At 37.5% G+C, this 20,243-nt stretch overlaps 1 protein-coding gene across 2 annotated transcripts in view; it reads left to right on the top strand.

Moving 5' to 3' along the window:
- The window catches only part of LOC127805854 (nuclear pore complex protein NUP205), an 85,188-nt gene that overhangs the window by 33,964 nt on the left and 30,981 nt on the right, over positions 1-20,243 (top strand). For both annotated transcript variants that reach the window (XM_052342663.1, XM_052342662.1), the window contains exons 20-35: positions 9,576-9,694; positions 9,817-9,967; positions 10,136-10,248; positions 10,338-10,419; positions 10,498-10,584; positions 10,713-10,790; positions 12,147-12,350; positions 14,526-14,618; positions 14,694-14,807; positions 16,387-16,557; positions 16,648-16,703; positions 16,779-16,851; positions 16,964-17,154; positions 17,328-17,454; positions 17,549-17,626; positions 19,937-20,101. In XM_052342663.1, the coding sequence (XP_052198623.1) occupies positions 9,576-9,694; positions 9,817-9,967; positions 10,136-10,248; positions 10,338-10,419; positions 10,498-10,584; positions 10,713-10,790; positions 12,147-12,350; positions 14,526-14,618; positions 14,694-14,807; positions 16,387-16,557; positions 16,648-16,703; positions 16,779-16,851; positions 16,964-17,154; positions 17,328-17,454; positions 17,549-17,626; positions 19,937-20,101 (1,902 nt within the window). The remainder of the gene's footprint in view (positions 1-9,575; positions 9,695-9,816; positions 9,968-10,135; positions 10,249-10,337; positions 10,420-10,497; positions 10,585-10,712; positions 10,791-12,146; positions 12,351-14,525; positions 14,619-14,693; positions 14,808-16,386; positions 16,558-16,647; positions 16,704-16,778; positions 16,852-16,963; positions 17,155-17,327; positions 17,455-17,548; positions 17,627-19,936; positions 20,102-20,243) is intronic.

Here is a 20,243-nt window from a genome sequence, read left to right as displayed (position 1 = left end):
TGCGGGAGATTTAGGTATAGGAGTATGATGGATGTGGTTGAAGAATTCAATAAACTCATGCAAGAAGGAATAGTACAGGCCTACCAGCTCAAGTTTGAGGAACTAAGGTCACTAATGATGATCCATAATCCCCACCTAACAGAAGAATATTTTGTATCAAGTTTCATTAGTGGTTTAAGTGATGAGGTGAGGCCAATGATGAAGATGCTCCAACCCTGAACCATCAAACAAGCGGTTGAAAGTGCTTGGTTGCAAGAGCTAACTATAGAGGCCTTGATGAAGAAGCAAAGGGTACAAATGAGAGGGGTAAACTCCAATGTCTAGCGAGTAGGAAACAAAGGAGTTGGTAAAGAGGCAAGTCAGGTGGGTTAAAGTCACAAGGGGATACTTGCCTTACCAGCTTCTAACCCTGTCCAAGCATAAGGAGGAAAGTTGATGGAGTAGAGACGACAAGCAGGATTGTGCCATCGTTGTGGGGATAAATATTTCCTAGGACATAGATGTAAGAGGCAATTACTTTTGTTTGAAGGAGAAGAGGATGAAGAAGTGGAAGGAGGAGAACTAAGTAGACAATTGGAGGTTGAAGGAGAGGATAAGGGAGAGATTTCCCTGCATGCCCTAAAGGGGTTAGCAAACGGTAAGATTATCAAGGTGGAAGGAAAGGTACAAAACTGCCAATTGATGGTGCTTATTAACAATGTTAGTACCCATAGCTTTTTGGATGGGACCACGACCAGAAAGCTCAATTGTGAGCTCACTAACACTCATCCCCTTTTAGTGACATTTGCAAATGATAACAAAGTTCTCAATCAGTCGGCTTGCATGGGATTTTGTTGGGAGATGCATGGAGAAGAATTTGTGGTTGATTTGAGATTTTTGAAATTGGAAGGGTGTGATATTGTGCTTGGGGTGGACTGGATGAAGGAGGTGAGTCCCATTAGTTTCGATTTCAATAAGATGGAGGTAACTTTTGAGGAGGAGGGACGCAGGAGGACCTTCACAGGTAGCTTTGAGTCAAGGGTTTGCAAAATGATCTCGGGAAGGAAGTTGCAAAGGCTGTTCAAGAACAAACTCTCCCTAGTGGCCCAATTGTTTTTCTTTCATGCCATAGAGCAATCAAGGGAGGCTCAGGAACAGGAAGGGCAACTAAGAGTGATTGTGAGTAGCTAATCGCAAGACTAGTGGGAGGTGCATGAGATTGACTCACTTAACATACTTTTATTTTAATTTTGGGACCTCTTTGTTGAACCAAATTCCTTACCACCCGAAAGACCTTATGATCATGCCATCAACCTCAAACCTAATGTGGAACTAGTCAATGTGAGATCCTACCATTACCCACCTAGACAGAAAATAGAAATTGAAAAATTAATCAAAGATATGTTACAAAGAGTTATCATCCAACCAAGCCATAGCCCTTTTGTCTCCCTGGTGCTACTTGTCAAAAAGAAGGATGAGACATGGTGGTTTTGTGTTGACTATCGTCAACTAAATGCCATCACCATCAAAGACAAGTTTCCCATACCCTTCGTGGAAGATTTGCTTGACGAACTAAAAACATGCGTGCTTAGATTCAACAAATTGTATGTTAAGGAGTCAAAGTTTGCCTTTGCACAAGGGCAGGTGGAGTATTTAGGGCACATCATCTCAAATGCAGGGGTAAGCACTGATCCAAGTAAGGTGGCAGCCATGGTTGCTTGACCTAGGCCTACCAATGTTAAGGGCCTTGGGGGTTTCTTGGGGTTAACTGGTTACTACTGAAGGTTTGTAAAGGATTATAAGGTAATTAGCTGTCCCCTCACCGAGTTGTTGAAAAAGGACGGGTTCAAATGGGGTCCTAAGGCCGAGGAAGCATTTGATAAACTCAAGAAGGCAATGAGTGAAGTGCCAACCCTTGGATTACTGGATTTTAGTAGACCTTTCATTTTGGAAACAAATGCTAGTGCTAATAGGATTGGTGTTGTCTTGGTGTAGGAGGACAGACCTTTAACATTCCTTGGTCAAGCTTTAGCCCCTTGGCATCTTGGTTTGAGTATATATGAGAAGGAGTTGTTGGTAGTGTTGATGGTAGTGGACAAATGGAGACACTATTTGGAAGAGAACAAATTCGTGATTAGAACATACCATGAGAGTCTGAAATTTTTGTTACAACGAAAGTTAACAAAAGTTGCATACTCATTTGCAAAGGAAGGGAATGACGAAGCTGATGGGCCTAGATTATGTTATATAATATAGAAAAGGGAGGGAGAATATAGTTGTCGATGCACTGTCAAGGTGTTATGAAGAAGAAAGCTCTGCTGCTATCACATCTGTTGTATCGGACTGGTACCAAGATGTAATTTCCAGCTATGAAGCTGATAGGAACACTAAGGAGTTACTTGAGTAATTAGTGGTGGATCCCTCGGGTAAGCCTAGGTATACCCTTACAAATGGCTTAATTAGATATCAAGGAAGATTGGTAATAGGGAGTGATGATCAACTAAAGAGGAGGATACTAGAGGCCTTACATGAGTCTCCCATAGGGGGCATTCCGGTATAGTGAATACCTACCATAAGTTCGAACAACTTTTCCATTGGCCAGGACTAAAGAAGTTTGTGATGGGGTTTGTGTTATACTGTGATGTCTATAAAAGGTGCAAGTTTGAAACAGTAGCCACCTCGGGCCTGTTACAGCCTTTGGCTATTCCAGGGCAGTCTTGGGGAAGCATTTCTGTGGACTTTATTGAAGGACTTCCCAAGTTAGAAGGAAGGGATTGCATAATGGTGGTGGTAGACAGATTCAGAAAATATGCCCATTTCCTTTGCCTAACCCATCCCTACATTGTTCAGGAAGTAGCCAGACTCTTCCTAATCCAGGTAGTGAAATTCCATGGTACTCCTCAAGGAATAGTGTTTTGATCGAGACAAAATTTTTACCAAGTTTGTTATGGAAGGAGCTGATGAAATTATTGGGAGTCAACTTACACGTCCACCACTTATCATCCGGAATCTGATGGCCAAACAGAGAGAGTAAACCAATGTTTGGACACTTACTTACGTTGCACCTGTTTCCTACGGCCTAAGATTTGGCACAGATGGCTAGCTTTGGCTTAGTGGTGGTACAACTCTGATGAGATTCAAGACAGTAGATAGGATTCCAATGAAGTAGGATAGTTTCTGCTGTATTTCAACTCCAAATTACAAGGAAAAAATGTAAACAAGCAACAAGATTGGGCATTCGAGAGGCCCAGGTCTCTCCTGCAAGAAAACTCCAAATTCTTCACACCTTTCTCTCTCTTCTAATCCCCCTTTATAGGTTGTTACCCCCCCCTCCATAACCGTATTTGGTTATGCACATGCTGGTTTGTTACACAAACCAGCCAAGTTCCCACTCTACCCTTGGCGCACATGCTGGCTGTTACGCCATCCAGCTGTGTCACCATCATTCCTTTGATTCTTGTAGCGCCTTTGGTAGGTCCGCAGCACCGGAGGCCTAACAACTCCAATCACCATAGTTCTATAACGATGTCTCCCTTTGAGGCTCTTTACAGGTACAAGCCACCCTTGTTACCAGCCCTAAGTAATTCATCTACAATGGCAGCCTTAGACACTCATCTGCAATTGAGGCAACGAGCCTTACAACTGTCGAAAACTGAATTGGCTACATCCAAGAACCAAATTAAGCAGTTTGCAGACAAAAGGAGTGAAAGGGAGTTTCGGGTTGGGGATGCAGTGTACTTAAAGCTCAAACCAGGCCACCTAAAGGCCTTACTGCAGAGGCCCAGTTCAAAATTGAATCCTAAATTCTATGGTCCTTTTCCAATTACTGCCAGAATTGGAAATGTTGCTTACTGGCTGCAGCTACTAGAAGATTCCAACATTCATGCAGTATTCATGCTCTCTCCTTAAGAAATCAGTGGGAACACAACCAGTGAGTTCTTCCTTGCCTACTCTCCCTAACACAGACAACAGCACCATGGAACCAGCAGCCATAGTGGATCAGTGAGTCATCTATAAACAGGGTGCCCTTATCACTCAAGTACTTATCCGATGGTCCAACCTTCATCCAGACAATAACACTTGGGAATACCTTCCAGATTTACTCAATCAATTCCCTTAGGCTGCCAATCTTCTTTGCATTTCTGAAAAAAGGGGGGGGGGGGGGTAATTGTCATGTACCATGTTAAAGTTGTCTAGAGTATAGGCAAATGAAGTATTAAATAGAAGTTGTATCCCAAAATTGTAATTAGTAGAAGTTATGGGGTGAAACTGTAAATATTTATATCTTCATAGGGATATCCACCCTCTATTATAAATAAAGGGCAAGGGGTAGAGAGAGAGAGAGAATTCTCAGTTTTTCCTGTTTGTAAGACTACTGGCCATCCTCTTATGTGCTGAGTGCGGTGGGAAGAAGAGATCAAGATTGTGAGAAAAGTGATTCTTGGAGCGATCTGGTGGAAATCTCTTTGGTTATTTTCATTGTACTTGGGAGCACTGTAACAGGAGGGAGTAGGGGACTTTGTACTGCTGTAATCACTCTTGGTTTCTAGTGGATTTGTCTCGGAGAGAAGGCTGGATGTAGGATTGCTCTTTGCTATCCGAACCAGGATAATTCTGTGCTTCTTGGATGGTTTGATTGTTCTTTTATCTCATTTCTTTGCTGTTTTCAATTGCTGTTAAATCTATTCTGTTGTGGTTTGATTTCCGGGTGAGGAGATTAGAGAGATTGGCAAATCTAAGTCTTGAATCGGTTTCTAAGAGCTCCTAAACATAACAGATTGGTATCAGAGCCAAGAACCCTTTCAAGAATTGCCAAGAACCCTAGAAATCTTTAGTTTTAATCCCTGTTATGGCTTTCGCACCTTCTTCCGCTAGGTATGACATAGAGAAATTTGATGGATCAAATGATTTCGGTCTATGGAAAATTAAAATGAGGGCGCTATTGGGAAATTTGGGAAGAGGCTTTAGAGGCAGATCAGAAACTGCCCGAGAATGCCTCTGAAGAACAGAAGAAAGATTACAGTAAGCATCGGAAAGAAATCAACAAGAGGGCCTATAATACTCTAATTCTAAGTTTAGGAGATAAAGTTCTTAGGGAAGTTTCAAGGATGGAAACGGCTGAGGCTTTATGGGCTAAATTAGAGAATTTGTATATGACAAAAACTCTATCAAATAGGCTGTATCTAAAGGCAAAGTTTTTCACATTCAAAATGCAAGAAGGGCAGAAACTGAATAATCACATAGATGAGTTCAATAAACTATGTCTTGATTTAGAGAACATAGATATTAACTATGATGAGGAAGATAAAGCCCTTGTATTACTGCATTCTTTGCCAAAAACATATGAAACCTTTGTTGATATATTAAAACATGGTAGGGAAAAGTTATCCCTAGAAGATGTTTTTGGAGCATTAAACTCTAAGGAGTTGCAACAGAAAGTAGAAGGAAAATCTGCTGGAGATGTCCTTACTGCTAGAAGTAGGACTGAAAAGAGAGAGTTTAAATCAAAGGGGAAGTCAAGAAGCAAGTCTAAAAATGGCAAGAAACAGTTTAAGTGTTATCATTGCCATGAAGAGGGGCATATTAAGAAATTCTGCCCAAATAGGAAGAAAGAAACCCAGGAGGAAACCAACCCCGAATGCTCAAGCACCATGTGTGGCTTTGGCTATGAGAGTGCGGATGTCCTATAGTTTTTTCTAGGTATGCAGTAAAAATAGCATAGGTCCTAGGGTTAGGGTGTTCTTCTCATAGGAAAAGGGTATTTACCCATAGAGACATGGTGGAGGGGGAAATGGTTTGTCTAGGCATCAAAGTAAGGTTAAGGGATTTGGAGATGGGAGAAATTAGGAAGCATGGTGGAGCTGTTCCAGAATATTAGAAGCTGTAAAATATGTCCCTGTTTTAATAGAAAGCCTAATGTCCTTAAAAATAATTAGATAGTGAGAATTGGAGTCCTAAGAAGTTGCAAGGATCTCTTAGAGAGATGGTAGCAACCCTCAAGAATGGAGGTTATGTGGTGCATGCTTGCATTTATATGTGGATAAGCTGTAGCCACTAAAGGATAGCCTATGATAAGGTTAGGCTGTGTCATTTGTTGAGGATGGTTCACAATGGTGAGCAAGGTCTAGGAAAGGTATCGAAGGCTAGAGCGATATTAGGGGAAGGGAAATTTGCAGGTGTATAGGAATAGAAACCAGGTAATTTGTCTAGGTCTCCAGATGTAGAAGTCTCCAAACTCAGTAAATCCCATTAGAAATCAGTTTCTAGGATCTAGGGTGACCTATCTAGGCTTTGTCTCATGGTGGAGCTAGGTGAAGTGTACCTAGTGAAGATGATGTGTTCCTAAGGAATTCCCAAGCGTATATGAGCTTGCTGGAATTTAGGAAGTTTGCTGGAAATTGCTTCTGGTGTGAAGGGTTAGGTGTGTGGAGTTGTGTAATAGGTATACCTAGGTCTCCTAAAGCTAGGGTTCTTACCTATGAGAGAAAACTCTACTAATAGGACATGGAATTAGTTGATTCCAAGGCCAAGGGATGGAATTTGGAATGCTGGCCAGCAAGGAGAATCCTTTGGGATGTCCTAAATCTAACCTATGAACCAGGGTATAGCAATAGGGAAATCTGGAAAATGTTTTTTGATCAGATTCATTGTGTAAGCTCGGGCTGAATTGTGAGAGGGAGGAAGCTAGTGTTTAAGATAGCTTTGGCTCTTGCAGTGAGGGTCCTTGTAATCAGTGAGGGGGAAAAGGGCGTGTGCAAGGGTTGTCTTGTATGGTGAAGCCCTTGGTTGATCGAAATCTGGATTAAGCAATGAAAGGAAAGGAGAGTCATCTTGTAGGTAATGAGCAAGGGAATAGAAGGTCTAGTGCTGCCTAGGATGGGTAGTGATAGGTCTTAAGTTAGTTTCCAGTGAGGTATGGAATGTTGGGTTTGAAGAATGCTTAGGCTCAGGTTTGAGTGCTAAGGAGCAGGCTGAAAATAGAATCTCTTGTATAAGAAGAGGTGATGCACTCTTGTCCTAATGAATGGCATGGAGCCATGTAAATTTGGGGAGAATCTTGGACTTAAATGGTATATCCCTTAGGTTAAAGGGGTGGAGTGCTGTTGTAGTGTCTATTTGTAAATTAAGGAAGTGCTGGGAAATGGGAAAAGTCTAGGGAAATGGCTAGACATGGCCATTGGTTATAGCAGCACATGAAGGCTTAATTTGGGTCAAATAGGTGTCACTAATCAGCTAGTATCCATGGAAAATTAAGAGAGAAATTGGTCTTATAAGAGTAGCCTAAGGAATTAGAGGTTAGAGGGAAAGGTAAGCAAGGTTTATTGCTTAGAAGGTCTCTCTATGCGTTAAGTAATTCCTAAGCCAAAATATTATAAGAATTGGAGTCTCTTATGATGGTCCAAGGGGTTAAAATTGAGTGCATAGGAGTAGCTGTGTCAATTGCAATGGTATGCCTAGGAAGAGTGAGGCAGCTTCATTGATAGTTATCCAATGGGAATCTCAAGGTGTAGCTGAGGTGTTAAGTCAGTGTTTGAGATTGTTGGAAGGAGGAGAAGCTGGAATGATGAGGCATAGAGATTGGAATAGGGTTTTGGACAGCTTATGGCAGCCTAGGTTACCCTAGTCTTAAACATATCTTGGTAGACTGGTAGGTAGATAGAGCAGTCCTTTGTCTGTTGAAGCAAACATAAGAAGGGAAGACAGTGGTAAAGCCTAAAGGCCGGTTTTGGGAGCTAGGAGGAAGTCTAGCAGTGTTTAAGGCCAATCTGGGTAAGGTGCACTGTTGATGTGATGCTGTGTAAAAGTTTGGACCCTTTGGGATTAAGGAATAACATCATATATGGATTTGGTTTATGGTGGAGCGTGTCTAGCTGGAAATTATGCATTTAGGGTGTATATGTTGCATTTTGTATGCAGCAGGATCCCTAGAATATAGTCTAGGCAGGAGGAGTTGAAATCAGCCAATGGGCAGTCCTGTTGGCTTAGTTTCTTAGTCCCACCATGGAGTATATCAATCATATTGATGTTAGGAAAAGTTATTCATTAGGAAATCCCTTGAGGAGGATAATATCTAATGAGAGTTGCAGGTTTAGTTATTGCAGCTGAAATTTATCCAAAGGTGATCCATTGTTATGTTTTACAGCGTTGATATGTTTTCTTTGATGTGTTTGTGTTTTTGAGTGATCAGGTGCAGCAGGAAGATCCATGTGAGAGCAGGTCAAGTTCATCTATTGGAAGGCCAAGGTTTTGATGGATGAAGGTTGAAGTATACTCAAGACAATGGTGGAGAATTGTTAAAGTTGTCTAGAGTATAGGCAAATGAAGTATTAAATAGAAGTTGTATCCAAAAACTGTAATTAGTAAAAGTTATGGGGTGAAACTGTAAATATTTATATCTTCATAGGGATATCCACCCTCTATTATAAATAGAGGGCAAGGGGTAGAGAGAGAGAGAGAATTCTCAGTTTTTCCTGTTTGTAAGACTACTGGCCATCCTCTTATGTGCTGAGTGCGGTGGGAAGAAGAGATCAGGATTGTGAGAAAAGTGATTCTTGGAGCGATCTGGTGGAAATCTCTTTGGTTATTTTCATTGTACTTGGGAGCACTGTAACAGGAGGGAGTAGGGGACTTTGTACTGCTGTAATCACTCTTGGTTTCTAGTGGATTTGTCTCGGGGAGAAGGCTGGATGTAGGATTGCTCTTTGCAGTCCGAACCAGGATAATTCTGTGCTTCTTGGATGGTTTGATTGTTCTTTTCTCTCATTTCTTTGCTGTTTTCAATTGCTGTTAAATCTATTCTGTTGTGGTTTGATTTCCGGGTGAGGAGATTAGAGAGATTGGCAAATCTAAGTCTTGAATCGGTTTCTAAGAGCTCCTAAACATAACATACCAGCTATGTGGGGGGTTACCTTATTTAGAGAAGACTATAGATGATGAGTAGTTGTTACAACATTGAGGGGTTGTACCTAGTTAGTTACTGCTGTAAAAGCTTGTACCTAGTGAAATAGCTTAATTGCTTGTAATTCCCAGAACGTGGAGGCGGTTAGCCGCACATGGGTGGCTGGACCAGCTTATATATATACAAGCTGTCCACACCTGAGGAAAATATCTAATACCAGAATTCTGATATTCTTCTGAATTTCTCTCTTTTCTCTTCTCCCTCCGTTCTATGTTCTTCTAATTCCTATGTTCTTCTAATTCCTTCTAAACTTCTTTGATTCTTCCTCCTTCTCTAACATTCTCACCGAATTGGTGAGATAATTGGTCAGATCCTTTGGGAGCTGACAGCATTGTGTGTGGTTTCAATGGAACTTGAATGATAAACGTAATTCATCCTGTATTTTTTTTTCTGAACAGTTTTGGAATTTTTTCTTCTTCTTTGTTAATCTAGATTATCCATTTTAGTATTTACCCTGTTGCCTTTCTCTATGTTGTAATAATTACTTCATTGATCAGCCTATTGCCATTTTTAGGCGTTTGAAATGTCAGTTCTCTTGTCTACTGGCCTATGGACCTTTCTCTTTATTAATGGAATATGGTTAATCAATTGTTGTCCTTCGGTGATAACATTTCTGTTTGGCTCCTTGTCCATGCAGCCTTTGGATATCATCCTGTCTCAAGATTATAATCAAATTGTGACTATACTGGAGTATGTTAGATATGATTTTCAGCCACAGATTCAACAATGCTCTATCAAAATTATGAGCATCCTGAGGTTTACAACATATTAACACTTCTGTTGCTGCTTTTTGTTTCTTGAGCTTACATGATTTTTGTTACGGTTTAAAATTCACACTTGTTAAAATATTGCACTGAATGATTTTGTGCATGTGACAGTTCTCGCATGGCTGGGCTTGTACAGTTGCTGTTAAAATCCAGTGCTGCAAGCTCTTTGATTGAGGATTATGCTGCCTGCCTGGACCTCCGATCGGAAGAAAGTCGAATTATAGAAAACAGCAATGATGATCTGGGTGTCCTCATATTGCAAGTGAGCTGTGTTACTCTCTGCTTTTTTGATTTCTTTCTCCTTTATTTGATCCATTCAATCATTCTACTGTTTTCAATCTTTGGAGTTTCTGGATGTCATTTATCTTCTTCTTCTCCTTCTTCTTTATCCTTAATAATGGTCATCTATTGTTATCTTTAACATTTGCAGCTATTGATTGACAACATTAGTCGGCCTGCTCCAAATATTACACATTTATTACTCAAGTTTGATCTTAACACTACCGTTGAAAGGACATTGCTACAGCCTAAATTTCATTACAGGTTGCAATTGGTTTATGTTCTGAGAACAGTTTAATGATATTTTTTCAGTTGAATTATGTATTTATGCACTTTTTGTGTTTTGTATGCAGTTGCTTGAAGGTTATTCTCGATATTCTTGAAAAGCTGTCAAAGCCTGATATCAATGCATTGCTTCACGAATTTGGTTTTCAGGTTAAATGTCCTTATGTAATTTTGTTTTATTGGTTTAAATGTGCTCTGGATAACATCATAATTGATTGCCTCATGCAGCTTCTCTATGAATTATGCTTGGATCCGTTAACATCTGGTCCGACTATGGATCTCTTGAGTAGTAGAAAATATCAGTTCTTTGTAAAGGTATTTCCTTCTTTCTTTCTTTTTTTGTTGGAAAATATATATTTTACAGAATTTCAGTATTATTTATGCTGCTTACCATATAAGTTCATTGCTATTTTCTATCAACCTTTTTTTCCCCATTTGGGCAGCACCTTGACACAATTGGAATTATTCCACTTCCAAAAAGAAATAGCGCTCAAGCACTTCGCATTAGTTCCCTCCATCAGGTTTTCCTCCTACACAAATCCTTTTATTGATTTAAGAATATATATATTTTTGCTATTTACTGATTTAAGAATATTATTTTCATTGTTGCTGAGACCTTTGTACTTTTAATACGTTACTCATCCAGCTTGTCAGCCACATTCCCACATCCTTTTTCATTTTTGCTTCCTTTTCATGAAACAATGTTGTTCTTTACTTGTAACTGTTTGGTAGTGGTCAATATATGCTGGTTTTGTGATTTATTCTGTTTTAGCTCACTTGATTACAACTTTCACAACCCACTAGGTGGCCATATCCTCTGCAAGGACATATTTGATATCTTGTTTAAGGGTTTCCCATCAAGTTTTGGTTGATCTTCCTATTCTCTAATTTGCTACACTTCCTCTGTTTCATCTCCTTGCATCACAAGTGCGTCATCAATCTTTTGTGTTCCATATCTTATTTTGAATTGGTGGACACTTCAATCTCATTATATGAAACTTCATTTTTATTTTATATTTTCTTATGTGGTTGCATGTCTATTGTAACAACCTTATCTCAGTCGCCCTCATATTTTGCTCATGCTGGGATTTGATAGCCCAGCGCTTTGAGCTATACTTGATTGTTGTGGGAAGATTATCCCTTGGCTGTTTTGTTAGCTGTAACTTAGGCAATACTTGTCTACTTAAAAGTGGCAAAGTTGTTTTTCTGCTTGTTATGAGAAGTCATAGCAGCAGTGTTTTGATTTCTGTCTCTCTCTGATATTAATGGATGATTTAAATCTGAATTTAGACTTGATAAATAGCACCTAGGGTCATTTGTAAGTCAATTTTTGCATTTTATCTTGAAAATATTACAATCATGTCACAACTAGAGCGTGCCAATATTTAAGATTTTTTGGCTGCACAAGGAAAATATGATTCTGACTGTGATGTATGACAGTATACTTTTAACTTTTCATGTTTCGATTTTGTTTCTGTAGTGCGACTGCACCTTACCACTGTGTCTGTATGTTTGTTTTCTGCAATTGTATATTGTGTGAAGTTTCTTAGTTGGGTTATAGTTGTATGTGGTATCAGAGAGAGGAGGTGTTGCCTGTGCGTACACAGGTGGGGCCTGACATGAGCCTGCCATTCCATCCAATAGTGCTAGGTGAATATATTCTCTTATTTTGTATCCATTGCAGCTTTTGGCTGGATTACTAGTTGTTAACTGTATTTTTTGTGCTCTAATATTGAAATGTTCTCTTCTTATGAAATCTCCATAGAACTTCCACACTATTTGGAGACTGTCTTTAGGTGGTTTCATTTAATTATTTTTCTGTAGCATTTCGTTCTCATGCATTTCCTGTTTGCCTTTTCTTTATTCCTGTTTTCCAGAGAGCATGGCTATTGAAGCTATTAACTATTGAATTACACTCTGCTGATGCCTCTAGTTCCAGCCACCGAGAAACATGTCAAAGTATTCTTGCTCATTTGCTTGGCCAAGACGTTAAATATGGCATGGATTTTAATGTGTCTCATTCATCTATCCTTCAAGATAGTGCTGATAATGCAGGAACCAGATCAATAAGTAAGAGTAAGGTACCTGCAGTTTCTGTAACTGATTGATCTCTCTTTTTGAGCTGGGTATAAATGTTGGGCCTGGATGCTGGTTTATTCATGTTTTCATGCCTCATATATGATCATTATGTATGTTTTCCATTGGATTTTGCCATACTGTTTCTTGATAATTGGTCTCTCTCCCTGGAGATGCAAATAACAGTTACACTATTGTAAAATGGACACAGATAACAGTTCTGAATGCATATGTATTTTCCAGGCTTAGGCCTTCTTAAACTCTTATTTTTAGGATGTGGAGTTTATATCTAGAGGTTGAGTATTAGTACATGAACACAGTTTGAATGTTTAACTATTGTTGAATTGTTAACAACCATCTCATCTAAATGCTTGAACTGGTAGATAGAGGGCTTAACTTTTATATTATTTTTTTTTACCCTCAACACGCCTCTAATATGTGCTTTGACTGCACAGTTGAAGCAGTGTGGGCCCATAACCAGCAGGTCCCAGAACTTGGCTTTGATACGATGTTGAAGTGTTAACCATTGTTATTTAGGAATATGCTTGAAGATAAATGGAATTCATAGGGGAAAAAAGTATCTTTCTATCTCTCATCCGTATAAGAGGCTGAAAAATTTCTTTCCACTAAAGGTCATATTTATTGAAACACCATTAAAATGAGTATTTAAGTATTTATACCCCTGCCTTCATCATATCTGGTAAACACAAGTGCACAAGGGAAATAAAAAGAGTCAATGTGACTTAAGTTATGGGGATTAAACTGCCATTGACCTGATCTATGCATTGGTTCAGTGCTATGTTGGTTCTAGTTCAATTGGTCCCACAACTATTAATAATAAAAAATAAGTTTAAATAAAATAAAAATATAAATTAAAGAAATAAAGTGACTAAGTTATATGGTGAATTTGTGAAACTAGCCACCATAAATGGTTTCAAGCAAAAAAATATATTTTACTATACTCTTTATCAACATTTTGTCCATTATTGCTTTTTTCATTTGAGAAAAAACAACAACAATCACAAGCCTTAATCCCCATTAGGTGGTATCAACTACATGAATTCTAGACTTATCCATCTTTACCCATGGCTACATCCTCTGGCAGATCATTGTATCTTTTATCATCTCTAAGGGTTTCTCATCAACTTTTTTTGGCCTTCTTCTCCCTTGCTTGCTATAAACCTCCTCCATTTCATCCTGTCATTTGACTCATGTCATAGGTGCATTTAGCACTCTTGTTCTCACATGTCCAAATTATCTTAATTGTGATTGTGTCCTATCTTTAGTAGGAGTCACTCTTAACTTTCTTATGTACCATATTGTTTCTTATTTTGTTATATGACCACACATCCACTTTGACTTTCTTACCTCACCTACACTCATATTTTGTTCATATTGGTGCTTAAATGTCCAACATTTTGAGCCATGCAAAAAAGATGATCTTATGCTTGTTTGATAAAACTTCTTTTGTAGCTTTAAAGGGATTTTTAGATTGCATGAAATGTTGGCCAATCTTCTCCACTTCAACTATCCTACCTTGATTATATGAGCAATGGCCTCCATAATCTGCGTTATTTTTTATCAATTGATCTAATATATTGAAAATGATTTTTTTTTTTTTTTTTTTGGGGGGGGGGGGGGGGGGATAACTTGATCTTGTAGGCCCACAATAAGATTGCTTACATTTCTATTTTTATTGAACTTCCACATACTCAGTTGTTGACATACTTAATTTAAAATCTTTGGATTTTAAGGTATTTTCCCGTGACTCAAGTTTATTATTCACTCCTTTTTGTCTCATCCATTAAGACATATCATCTACAATTATCATACACCAATGGAGTTATTCTTAGATGCGTGTTGTGAATAGGAAAGAGAGTTGGGATCAATGTAGATCTTTGATGGTCATCCAATTGTAATTGTGAAAGCCTTCCTTAGTTCAAATTCCTCATTTATCTTTCTTGGATTAGATCTGCCTGATTCATATATACCTATTGCCATTCCTGAATTGGATCCTGCTGCCACTTGCTTGGAAATTTTCCTCTAATATGTTGGTCCATGATGGTTTAATTGGTCACAGCCTTTTTCTTTTTATTTTCATTTTTTCTGAGGTCAGGACCTCTTTTCTTATGCCCTTTTTCAAGGCAGATAATTAAAATTTTCCTTCTTCTGTTATCTAGGTGTTAGAATTGCTTGAAGTTGTCCAGTTCAGGTGTCCTGATACCAGCATGAAGCATTCTGAGGTTGTTTCTAATATGAAATTTGGCGTTCTGGTATGACACAAGACCTGAAAAAAAATCTTCTCCATGTTTTCCCTTAACTTTATATGAAGAGAGTTTGTCTTGTAGGCCTCTGATATTCTTGGGAATCCGGCAACTTCTCAAAAGGGAGGTATTTATTACTTCTCAGAACGTGGTGATCGTTTAATTGATCTTGCTGCACTGCGCGACCAACTTTGGCAGGTTGGCTTATTTGGTTTATAAATTTTGTATTGGACTTAGATTTTTTTACGCCTACCTTGTACAGAATAGTTTTCTAGATTTTTAAACTTAGAGGCAGTTTAATTGTGGAAGCAACCTTGTTTTCTGGAATTTTCCCCCATAAAAAATGGAAAACTGGAAATCCTGTTCAAATGGAAAAATTTTCAAGTAGAGAATGGAAAGCTCTGTTTTTTAGATTTCTAAATTGTATGGACTCTTGATATGATATTTATTATTGTTTATTTCATGTAAATGAGTAGTTTTTCCCATGTCTTCCATTTGAAAAGACAGTTTCCAGTTTAATCAAGATCAATATTAATTGTACTTGTGTACTATAAATAATAAAACTATTAATTTTGAAACTAACTACTAATAATATTCTTATAATATTACTTATCTTACTGTTAGTACTTTTAATTATGTCCCGGTAGTATATAGTAATAATATATTGGTCATAAATATTTTACTATTTAAAATCCTATTGAAATGTTAATAATGTTATAATATCTATAATATTACTGATGTCATAAATTTTGATATATTAAGTCTAATTGATATTCTTGATGCTGCTACTATTATATTTTAATTAATATTTAACACTATGATATTAGTAAATCGCTATTATTGTATATGTAACACCATTCTGGTATTACCAATTTTGGTATTGAGTTATAATATTCTTCTAGTGAATATTATAATATTAATAACAATACATTGTTATTTGTTAGATCCTAAATTTTAAAAATTGTAGAAAGAATTAAAACTTATTAATGTTATGATATTAGCATATCATAATTGTTTTATTGGTAATATTGATCTTATAGCATTTCAATTTAATTTATTCACAATTTGTATATAATATTGATATTATTAATGACCATTATCATTAAAATTATAATATTAGATATATCATGATTATTTTATTTATAGTATTAATCTTGTAGTGATAATAATGCAACTATTTTATATTTTAATATTATTATTGTGTTATTACCCACATAGTGGGATAAAGGTTTTGTAGGTTCTTTTTTTATTGTAATAATGTTATCGGTAACATGGTATTATATTATGGAGGATTGTTTTTTTATTGATGGCATAACATTACATTTATAATGTAGTAATGTCATCATTGTGCTATTATAATTTGAATGGTGTAGTAATAATGAGAATGATAATTTGCGGAGACAAATTTGGGCACTAAAATTATTAGTGAATTCATATTTTAGACTGCAGCTATATTTTTAAAATTTGGAGTTTATTGTAAATTTCCTAGTAAAAAGAGCTAATAGAAAACTTAATTAAGATATCTCTATTGAACTTGTTTCCTTGTTTTCTAAATTTTGTGCATGTATGAAAACAATCATTTTGAGCACTTCTTAAGTTTTCGAGATGAAAAAATAGTTTTTTGTTTTCAGCAATTGAATGTTTTTCCCAAGTTTTCTATGGAAAAAGAAATTGAATTTTGAAGACGAAAACTAGAAATGGAAAGCTGAAAAACAATTTCTCCTTGCCATATTCTTTGCTTCTCATCGAAGTTTTTTTTTTTTTTTTTTGGTTTCAGAAATACAACATTGTTAATCCCCAACTTAGCACTTTTGGCAGTGAGATTGAGCTCAATGAGGTGAGAGATACAATTCAACAATTATTACGATGGGCATGGAAGTATAATAAGAACCTTGAAGAGCAGGCTGCCCAACTCCATATGTTAACTGGTTGGTCTCAGATCGTTGAGGTGAGACTGAGTCCTTTGTTTTTGACTGTGACCCTATGCTAAGATTGTTTTCTTGTGTTTGTTTCTCATTATCCTTCTGCTGCACTATAGATCTCTGCATCCAGAAGAATAACATCTCTTGAAAATCGATCAGAAATTTTGTTTCAGTGAGTCTCCTCATATTTCTGCTTATATACTATTTTCTGTAGTCATTCTGTAACTGTTCCATGCATATCTAACAGGTTGCTTGATGCCTCTTTGAGTGCTTCTGCTTCTCCTGACTGTTCACTAAAGATGGCAATAATATTGTCTCAGGTAGGATAAATATCTCTACCTGTTGTGGCCTTTGGCCCTTTGATCACTGTGGAGCACCTGCAAACCTTTGATTTTTGTTTATGACCTCTTCCATTGATGTAATATTTCTCAGGTAGCTCTTACATGCGTGGCTAAGCTACGTGATGAAAGGTTTTTGTCTCCTGGTGGTTTAAACTCTGACACGGTTACATGTCTTGATATTATCATGGCTAAGCAATTGTCAAATGGAGCATGCAACTCTATCTTGTTCAAGCTTATCATGGCACTCCTTAGAAATGAATCATCGGAAGTCCTGAGGAGACGGTATGATTTTAGTTAGGCCATCCACTTATTTATTTATTATTTTGCTTTTCCTCTCCCCACATAGAGGGATTAAGGCTTGATATGTTTTTGTATTGTGCTCTCTTTCTAATCTCTTAATTGTTTGCGTGTTCACCATGCTGCATCTGACTTTTAGATGATATTTCTGCATCCAGGCAATATGCCCTGCTTCTTAGTTACTTCCAGTACTGCCAGCATATGCTCGATCCAGATGTTCCAACATCAATTCTGCAGTTCTTGTTGATCAATGAGCAAAGCACTGAAGATCTGGATCTCCAGAAGGTGAGAAGTTTTTGTGCCCTTATTCTCAATGTTATTCCTTCATTTATGGCTTGATGCACACATATATATACATAAAAAAAACTGTGCTTGTCAGATGGACAAAGAGCAAGCAGAATTAGCACAGGCCAGTTTTTATATTCTAAAGAAAGATGCTCAAGCAATCCTGGATTTGGTGGGTTCTTTTGTTCTCTCACCCCATTTGCTTGTCTCTGTTTTCTGGTATTTTACTTTTTCTTTATTCCATATTCTCTTGCATCCTAGCTTTTGCCATTTGTATTTGGTTTATAACATTCTGCTTGTGTGCCTCTTTTAACCAGGTTGCCACCATTGGAGGAATTTTTATTGTTGAATAATGTCTTCTCTGATTAGTCCCGCAATGTTGTGCATTCTGGATATGCTTGTATATATCTATATAACATTTTGCTAAGGAGAGCTTTGGGGGGGGGGGGGGGGGGGGGGGTTAACCCTATACAAAGAACAAGACTGTTGCATAGAAAGACACCAAAGACAGCTAAAAGAAAAAACAAACCAACCAGCTAGAGGAACTCATCCAGGAAGGAAATGAGTAAAGGAAGAAAAAGAGAAGGATTAGAATTAGACAAGTAACAAAATAAAAGATGGAGAATAGAGTCTTTGAGAAAGTTGATGGAATGCTCTACTCCAGCATAGACATGAGCAATTCTCTCTTTTCAAAGAAACCACACCATTTTGGATGGGAAAAATCTCCAAAGCTGCCTCTGCTTCATTAAAGGAAAAAGCCTGATCTGCAGATAAACTAAAAGCCCAAACCTGAAGCTTGCGTGACTCCTTGAATACCCACAATTGCAAAAATGAAGCTCCAAATCCTTCTAGCTACTGGGAGACGTAGAAAAAGATAATAAGATGATTGTCCATAGTTTTGACACAGGGGTCTCTTTTGCAACATCAATGGTAAGGATATCTGCATCACTGGCTAACCAAAACAGAGAAAGCTACCCTGGGCAGAGCCGTCAACCTCCAAATAGCCTCCCAAGGGAAGGTCTTCCCAGACTTCCCTTGGTCAAGACCCTCTTGTGGCTTCAACTTTTTATGATACATCCAATTTTCATGGCCACTGGCAGACCATTATTATTCCCTCCGACAGAAGTTCATGCCTATCTGAACTGTTTGCAAGAATGATTTATAGCCATATATACATAAACCAGCCTAAAGAATCCCCAATATCCTTAACAGAACCCATCCTGTATATGAATCAGAGTACCAGATCCACACAGTTTGAGGCTCAGAAGATGAAGAAAGACCAGCTGAAGGATTCCACCAAGTCAACCTAAGCTCATGCTTCTTAATGATCCAATATGACTTTAGAATCCATGCCACTTAGCAACCAAAAGACAAATTTTAGTCAAGGCACATTCCAACACTTGTGAGCTTATCATTGTAACTTCTTGGCACAGGTACAGGACCCTCCCCTTCAATAAACTGCCCCATCCAGGATCAGTTTAAAGCCTTTTATCCTATGTAGACAAGATTTCAAAAAAACTTTGAAGATGTGTTTGTTATTTTTTTCCCCCAAACAAGGGGAGAATGATAAGAAATTGGAAATTTAAATTTTAGTTTCTGATATTAGGATTTTGCTTGTATTTAAATTTTAGATTTTAGCTTTTATTTATTTATTTGGTTAATTGTAATGAGAATATATATCTTTCTGTTTTAGCCTATAAATAGCCTTAATTGATGTAATAATGAATTATGCTATTGATTTTAAATAAGATCTGCTGAATTATTTCCTGCTGAAACCCCCCCCCCTTCTTCAACTTCTTCTTCTCCTTCCTCAATTTCTTCTCTCTCTCTCTCTCTCTCTCAGATTCTTGTCATTCTTCTCCTATTTTCTTCTCTTTCTTCAACCTTCTACAATCTTTTCTTCTTGTGCCACGCAAGGACCCTTTCAATTTTATAATCTCAGAGAAAGCATGTTGTAAGACTCTCAAGAAATGTTTTCTTTTTCCATAGGTTTTATTAAGTTTTAGAAAGAATAGAACTTCATTCATTTTTTAAAGACTTGGATAAAGCATTGTAGGACTCTCAAGAAATGTTGCCTCAATTTTTATTATTATTATTATTATTATTTTGCTGGATGAGTATGAAGTGACTAGATGAAGTACCATTTTGGAGATTTAGACTTAGAAAAAAAATAGTGAACACATTGAATGCAGTTTTGATTGAAACCACGTTATTGAGGGTATTGAGTATTGGTGGTCAATGCTTACAGCAACTTCAGGATCCAGGAACAATCCTGTTTAAGGTGAGAGAGGTTGTTGTTGGTGTTACTTATAGAATTATTGTCGGATGGACTAGAGTTTGTGTGAGCTAAATTTGCCTATGATCTTAAAAGAATTAATTTATGGGACATCTCTCAATGTACTTCAGTTAGCATACTTTCTTTTTCTGCTTCTGCTATGAACATCTTTGTATATATTTTTTAGCTTTTAAAATTTACATTCAGGTTATAAGGGATGCCACCCAGGGTAGTGAATCTGGAAAAACAATATCACTATATGTCTTGGATGCTTTGATTTGGATTGATCGTGAGAAGTACTTCTTAAGCCAACTTCAAAGGAGAGGTTTCCTAAGGTCTTGCTTTACAAGCATCAGCAATCTTTCTTACCAGGTGAGCTTATTATGGGATTACTTTTTATGGTATTTTCTTTTGCTTAAAAAATATTATCTTTAGAAAACTGCTTCTAGCATGTTGGCCTGCTTTCTACATTGGAGGCAGCATGTGTGCAACTCTCTGGATTTTGATTTACCAT

The sequence above is a fragment of the Diospyros lotus genome, chromosome 7 (genome assembly GCF_014633365.1).
Source record: "Diospyros lotus cultivar Yz01 chromosome 7, ASM1463336v1, whole genome shotgun sequence".
Taxonomy (NCBI): Eukaryota; Viridiplantae; Streptophyta; class Magnoliopsida; order Ericales; family Ebenaceae; genus Diospyros; species Diospyros lotus.
The sequence above is the reverse complement of the archived record's forward strand: the minus strand, read 5'-3'. Positions and strand labels throughout refer to the sequence as shown.